Below are 7,924 nucleotides of genomic sequence, written 5' to 3' on the forward strand. Positions count from 1 at the left end.
CACACAATTAAACTTGAGACATAAAACATAAAGATAATGGTCAGTAGGGCTGCACGATATTGAAGTGACTTGCGATATGCGATACAGCTGTGCAATATCGCGATAACGATATTATTGCGATATTTCACCAAACAGGATATGTTCCATTTTTTTCAGCAAATTGTGTCAAAAGAAGACTTAAAAAACACCCCATCAGGACCAAAACAAGGGAAGAATTTAACAAAGCTAATAAATGTTAAGCTAAAACTGAACTTTTCCACATGACTTCAATGCATGAGTTAGAGTTTGCAAAAAAAATGGGTCGATCTCAGTCAGATGAAGGCTATGGTAATGTTGCGATATATTGTGGCTTCTGGCGATACGGATATTGCATCAGCTAATATCGCGATACGATCTTTTTCGCGATATACTGTGCAGCCCTAATGGTCAGTGGTCACAAGATTATCAAGATATTTTGCAGAAAAACCTGAGATATTCACAACAGTGTGGAATAAGTAAGAGATCCCTTGTATTAAATAGCTGGCTGATGCCTTCTTTTGCAGCAAAAACTGCTTTCCTGTAGATTAGACGCTCACAACGATCAGGATGAATCTTGGACCATTCCTCTTTACAAAACTGTTGCAGTTCAGCGAGATTCAGGCGGTGTACTTACTTATTCCTCCCTGTCCTGTAAATGTTTACATGTTATGACCAATAAAAATATGATAAAATGTAAATGTGGTAAAGGTGGTATTAGTTTAATCAGACACTGTTTACTTATTCTTATGATTCTGAAGATCAGACCACATTTTAGGACTAATTTAGGCAGAAATATGAGAAATTCGGAAGAACGGTGTACTTTCCTCCCACTGTAAGTATATGGCCTATGAAGTTAGGTATCTACATCTTATATATACATCTACATCTACGATGTTAGACAGCGTGCTGATGAGAAACCAAACCTTGCAGGACACAGGCAATTAACATGGATTGTGCTTGAATACTCTGCTGAAATGTAATTGCATGGACTAAGAATAGAAAGTACTTGTGCCGTCTGTCAGAGAGAGATTCAAGTCAATCACAGGAAGTGTAGGCTATTAGAGCAGACAGAGAAATGCCCATCCTTTTATGCAGAAATAGAGGAGCGTAATGTGGGGACATGGTGTACACAAATGTTTAAAAATCCCACACGTCACAGGCTCTTAAAGCAGACACAAGCCAGGGGGGTGATATTAATGTTTTATTTGTCAGCGCTCTGGACTCTCGCCCTCAGCCTGGCGCTGCTTTAACTGTCCTCAGAGACACAGACGCTTACATCAGACCAGAAGAGGATCTTTCTGAAATATTGTGTCTTTTAAGTACCATTTACTACACACGAGGGAGACCAGAATAGTCATGTTAATTCTACCCATATTTGGAGCGAAGGAACTAACTGCACCGTTTCATTTCTCTTTCCAATAAAAAAATTATGAAATCAAAGTGAAGTGGCTCTGGAAAGCGGAGTAGAAAGATTATCTAACGTAAATATATAAGGTTCTGTGTCTGAATAAATGATGTTATGTTTAAACATGGCCTGGATTTATAAGTGGCTGTTCCACTTTGAAAGAGGTCAGAAATCTTTGTGGAAGAACAATCCTATACCAGGATCAATGGTAACAGGCCAGAGGCAGAGTCAATACTGACCTATAACATCCAAACAGGCTGCCCATCAGAGGAGCCACAGTAACACTTAGCACCAACGCACTGCCCACGAGCCTGGACATCATCAGACCATGCATTTCACAGGTAGGCAGGGACAGTTGACTTAAGGACAATGAAGGGGAAAAGAAGAAGAAAGAAGAAACACAATGAAACAGCGCACTTACAGTAATCACTACTTTGGTGTCAGTTCAGTGGATGAAGTCTTCTGCTGCTGTAACAAAAAGAACATCCGTTTTAATGTAAAGACTCCTATGATCATCAGAAATCTGAAGAATACACAATTGTAACACAATGTTGTTTGTTGATTTGCTATTCCTCTTCCCTCTACACTTCCATTTCATTTAGAGATCTTCACACAGTATTTCTTCGACAAAAACATAATTTTCTGTAACATAATGGAAATGAATGTGATGTCATAATCTCAGGTGGAGGGCAGGGCTAATACAACTTGATGGAAGAAATCTCCAAAACGAAAATGTCCAAATGTTTTCCCTGGTCATTATTTGACAGTGATTGGATTCACAAAGCTGACACATTATTCTCATACCTGAAAAACCAACATCAAGTTTTTGAATATTGTCACCACTTTAGAAAATTATTGGACATTAGTTTATACTATATATGTGCTGACAGAGAAGAGACTGAACTTTGAGTTTTTGTTTCATGTGGATTTGCCCAGTAATAACTGATATATTTGCCAAAAACTAAGACAAAAAAAATCTGCAGTTCACCAGTTCCATAGTTACCATCATGGAATCTCCAGCTGCTCGTTTTTAAACTTTAGGCTCTTCATAATGTTGTGAGGCCACATGAACGCAACCTATAGGTTCACACCAAAACCCATGTTTTCTGTGATGTTGTTCTACTTCATGTTTATGTCCTACTTGGTTTATGGCTAATGTGTTTCTATAATTACTGGGCCTATCCACATGACAAAATCTGTCACAAAGTTCAATGTCCTCTCTGTTAGCACATAAGGACTAAGATCCTGTTATCCTCTTATAAAAGTGTCCAAAATGTTCAAAAACATGGTCTGATGTTGGTGAAATGAAAGGACTTGCAGTCAAAAGATTAAAAGGCTATGGCAGTAATGGGGGGCCCATAACTTCTAAATAAGGTTAAACATTTAGATTTCAGTTTGACCCTGACTAGGTTAATAAGTTTAGTAGCTGCTAGGGCTAAATTAGTCATTAAAGGTAATTTCGCTCCATTCACCTTGTTAGTTTTTGACTTACTGTGTGGCTTTCAGACATAAAACCAAGGTTATAATTAAACGTAAATATGGACACTTAAAATCTCCCCTTGCCACTTCTTATCCTCGCCACAGTAAGCAAAACCTTTTCAAAGAAATCTCTATATTACGAGCAACGGTTTGTAAAAAATGCTTAACTTGTTCTCCTTTACAATCAAGTCTGTAATTCACAAACACTCTCTTTAATCACATTCCAGTGACAAAGAAGCTCACAGCCAAAAGCCACTTCAACGTCAATGGACCATGAGATTCATCAACGTTCCAATTATTGGACAAAATGTGGACTTCCTTCTCAACTGCTGCAGGCACAGGCTGATCAAGGACTGACGTGATAATCCTGAGGTTGGTATTAGTAAATTGAGGACAAAATTGGTGAAATGTAAAGACCAGGAAACAAAACACCCAGCAGAGAGCCTCTCAGCACCAAGACCAGAACATCCTGACTTAGTGAACATCAGGTATTAATCAAAAAACATTGTGATGCAACCAAAACTATTTAACTACTGTATTGACCTGGACAGTAACACTGATGCAATAAGTTAAAGTACAGCTTTGGCCCGTCTTTCAACTTGGGAAATAAAATTTTCCCATCAAACTTGCCTACCCCCGAATTGAGTGTAAAGCAGTAACACACATTAATCACTGCCTTAGCACTTAAAAAATAACATGTTCAATTAAGACCAGACCAGTGCGTCCATCCATCATTCTCTCAGTGTACCTTCACAGATCATATAAGTATATGTAGTATGTACTCATTTTTTTACAGTATTTCAACACTTAACACGTTTGACTTTTATTTCGCACACTTCCCACCGCATGATTACATAAACATGTCAAATGTGGCCTACAAAGCTAAACATCACATTAAAAAAGTTCTGTATTAAAGTCCGTACTGGAGTCCCATTATTTGTGCGTGATCACGGCTGCACATCATTGATCTTTCTCTTGCGGTAGTTGAGGACCAGGCTGGAGGTGGTCAGCTGAGAGGCCTGGCCCTTCTCCCAGCTCTGGAAGCCATTAAGTCCACTCTGGCCCGACTTGAACAGGACCTTTTCCAGACAGTCCAGCTTCTCCACGAGGGTAGACGTGTCCTCGTTGTACGCATTTTGGGAGGAGTCCATTGTTCGCCGGAAACGCCCGATGAATGTCTTTGGACAGGAGGACAGACAATAACTAACAAATCAATCAAGTCCAACATTAATTTGCAATTATAAAAATTGACAGCAGGTCTAAGGTGAGACCAATATATCGCGATCCGACATGTATCACGATGCTCAGGGGCCGAACCAATATGTATTGCAATACAGTAAGTAATTATGATAAGTTAAATGTTTACCTTAAATGTGTAAAAAGGGTGCCCAAGTCTTATAAATTAAATGCCATTTGACATTTATGGAAGTGTTAATATTGAAAAGTGCACTAACACAAAATTTAACAAAGTGCGGTGTAACTGTTACTGAAAAACAAAGGAGTGCATGATAAAAATGGCTCCAAACACAACAAAGTGTTGCGATACGATATTTTGTCTCAGCCCTAATATATATAAATATAACATCCTGCCAACATACAAGTGAAAAAGTCTGAGGCCCAAAACCTTCAGACAACAAAGTCAAATGTATGTCCTGAAACTCATTGATCTTTTCCTATAAATCACATGCAAACACATAATCAAACTGCAACACACAGTATTCAATCCAGCAGCTTTTGACATTAACAGCCGGAAAGCCACTGACAACAAAGTTAAATGGTGTTATTGCTCCCCCTTGTGGTAGAGCTTGAGAAATACCAAACATGTACCTGTAGCAGTGCATGAGCAATCTCGGGATTTTCTGGGCTGTCGAAATGCAGCATCTGAGAGCCGAGGCCGTAGTAGTATGGTCCCATCTTGTGCAGGTCCACAACATTGGGGTCTGCAGTGAATACAGTCCTCCACCCCTCCCTGTACACTTTGGGCAGCTCGACTGAGAGCACTCGCCTCTTTTTCTCGTACAAGGCTTTCGCCAGCCACAGAGGCAGCTCCATCTTTGTGCCCTGATACAAACAAACAAATATAAGTTACATATTTGGCGACTTTTTACACGTTTAACCATTCACACAGATCGATAACAAGACGATGAACGTAAGAAATCGGCAGAAATTAATGCATTACTTACCTCCATTATGTCGGCTGAATCAGTAGACTTTTCGAGATAGCCCAACCGAGGGAAGGTGCACTCTGTCCGGGTAGGCAGCCTTTCGTGGGACAACAAAATATCATCAAGTGAGAAAAAGTTCTCCTCCATCCCCACTCCCGGGGACACTGGAAGGTACGACTGTGATTCCATTGCGGTAACAGTACACGTAAACTTGTTAAACACAACGTGCTGTGTTTATATTTGTGTAAAACCTGCAGAATCCTAATGTTTCACTCCATTTCCGGTTTTTTGGCCGCAGCCGCGCGCGCCCCATCGACCAATCACAAAGCCCTCTTTTCTTCTTCGTGTTAAAATGATGGATTCCAAATAAAACATTGATGCATTACCGCCACCATGTGGAAGGATTTGTGTGACACATTTCTTGTCTGCTTTTTTGGCTGTTATAAATTAGCCTGGCTAACACCAGACTAAAATCACAAGTGATATTTAGTCTGGGGACCACCAATTCATTTTCTCGTAGGAGAGGTGTGGTTTACGATCGTCCATACTCGTTTATTGGGCGATACGAAAAAAAAAAAAAAAAAGTCTCATGCGTCTGCACGTAGCCCCAGCCAATCATATCATCGTATGAGATGACGTATGACGTACCCGCTGTAAACTTTTGAGCTAAATTATTTAGAACAAGGTCTAAAGCTTGATAAAAAAAATACCATCGTGTCTGCTGCTGTCACGTTGGATCCGTAAATAAACTTTTTTTTAAATTATCCGTAAATAAACTACAAGCTTCCATATATCGAATAGCGCGTCATCGTCTTGCCGTCCCTCCTCGCTCTGTGATTGGTTCCCAAATCCACCGGAGATTTGGCCATGGTCCCCAGGCTGTTGTGCAGTTCGAAATAATTCGAGCGCACACAGCAGCCTGGTGTTAGCCAGGTTAGTTATAAATTGTATTTTAATCCCCAAATTTATGAAACAATTAATGCTAGCGATCTGAACATGCAAACAGCTTTGTTTGTTTACTGACCTCGTGTGTTGACGTCTATATTTTTCTGAATGGATGTAGGACAACTGGCGAGTCTGTTTGGCATCTGTATCCGCTCATGATTGTTAAGAAAATGTGTAGCATAAACACTATATATGCAGCCAGATTGTACAATAAGAATAATTACCGTTAGATGTCGTAGTTACACCACTATATACAACTAACCTCCATCATGTATGGCCTCCTACTGTGTACGCCTCCACCATAGATACAAGGGCCTCCACATACAAATAGCCCATGTCGGCCGACAGTTCTAAATTAGCTTTTGGTGTTCCCAAACAGTCTCCCCATCCAACTACCAGCCAGGCCCTTCCCTGCTTAGCTTCCGATATCTGACGGGATCGTGCAGAGCGAAGGCGGTATGGCCTTTAAAAAAATAAAAATGTTCCTTATTATAGTCTCGATTTGTAGAACAGGTACACCGGCTCTGCTGAAGTAGTCCCTGCACCACCAGTGGTTCGCCCTACAACACTTTGAAAAACACTGACTGTTCCAAATAATAGCCCACCTACCTGCAAAACAAACTGCGGAACAATATTGACTTGCTACTAATGAACTGTTGCATCTTTATGTGAGGAACTGTGACATATTGTTTTTGGTTTAATATTGTTTTTACAGCTACAATGTATATGCAATAGCTCATAATTCAGACCTTTTGTTGTGGTTTTAGACGTTTGCCCCATACAATTCTTTGCAGATTAGACTATACTGTTAGCCTGGCTAACACCAGACTAAAATCACAAGTGATATTTAGTCTGGGGACCACCAATTCATTTTCTCGTAGGAGAGGTGTGGTTTACGATCGTCCATACTCGTTTATTGGGCGATACGAAAAAAAAAAAAAAAGTCTCATGCGTCTGCACGTAGCCGTGGCCAATCGTATCATCGTATGAGATGACGTATGACGTACCCGCTGTAAACTTTTGAGCTAAATTATTTAGAACAAGGTCTAAAGCTTGATCGAACAATAGCACCGCGTCTGCTGCTGTCACGTTGGATCCGTAAATAAACTTTTTTTTTTTATCCGTAAATAAACTACAAGCTTTCGAATAGCGCGTCATCGTCTTGCCGTCCCTCCTCGTTCTGTGATTGGTTCCCAAATCCACCGGAAAATTGGGCCATGGTCTCCAGGCTGTTGTGCAGTTCGAAATAATTCGAGCGCACACAGCAGCCTGGTGTTAGCCAGGTTACTATACTGTAGCAAACCATCAGATTTTATTCAATGATCACACATCATTAACTTAGTACTTAGGTACATTCTGTTCCTCGTTCCCCATATCTTGTCTTCTGGTCGAACAGAGTAACTTGTCCTGACGTCACCTCTTCTCACACACAGAGGTCTGTCAAGGAGGGCTGCCTGCTCTCCCCCTTTGCCACCTTGGTTAATGTGAGCTTTTCTCAGTGTAAGAATTTGTTCAGTTAATTGTTATCTTCAATAAAATAAAAAGTCTTTAGCCTCATAATCTGACTTTTTCCTGCTCCTGACCTGGAGTTTCTGCCAGATTCCTTTCCTTACCTATTCAAAATTCCCTCAGGGCCCATCCTACCCACTTGTGTGTGACAGATATGCATTCGTCTTGTTCCTTTTACCTATGACTTGTCATTATGCTACAGGTCTCAAAGGTAAAAGTAAAATTCAAAAGTAATTTTGTTATACCCTGCAAGAACTAATCTTATAGTTGCATTTTCCATCCAAAATCAAACACATCCTCTCACAGGGACTTGGTGAAAGTCAGCAGTCCAATGAGTAAATTACATATGTCATCTAGCACAATTTATTCCACCATTTGTTTACAGTAGCTTTGTAAATGCAGA

General features: G+C 40.2%; 1 protein-coding gene across 1 annotated transcript; it reads right to left on the reverse strand.

Moving 5' to 3' along the window:
• Window positions 1-3,756: 3,756 nt before the first annotated feature.
• gins3 (GINS complex subunit 3) lies at window positions 3,757-5,338 on the reverse strand. Its single transcript, XM_079567851.1, has 3 exons — window positions 5,086-5,338; window positions 4,730-4,963; window positions 3,757-4,080 (listed from the first exon to the last, which is right to left on the reverse strand). The coding sequence occupies exons 1-3, from the start codon at window positions 5,254-5,256 to the stop codon at window positions 3,850-3,852; spliced, it is 636 nt and encodes a 211-aa protein (XP_079423977.1). The 5' UTR covers window positions 5,257-5,338; the 3' UTR covers window positions 3,757-3,849.
• Between the last annotated feature and the right edge of the window lie 2,586 nt (window positions 5,339-7,924).

The sequence above is a fragment of the Gobius niger genome (assembly GCF_951799975.1).
Source record: "Gobius niger genome assembly, chromosome: 12".
Lineage (NCBI taxonomy): Eukaryota > Metazoa > Chordata > Actinopteri > Gobiiformes > Gobiidae > Gobius > Gobius niger.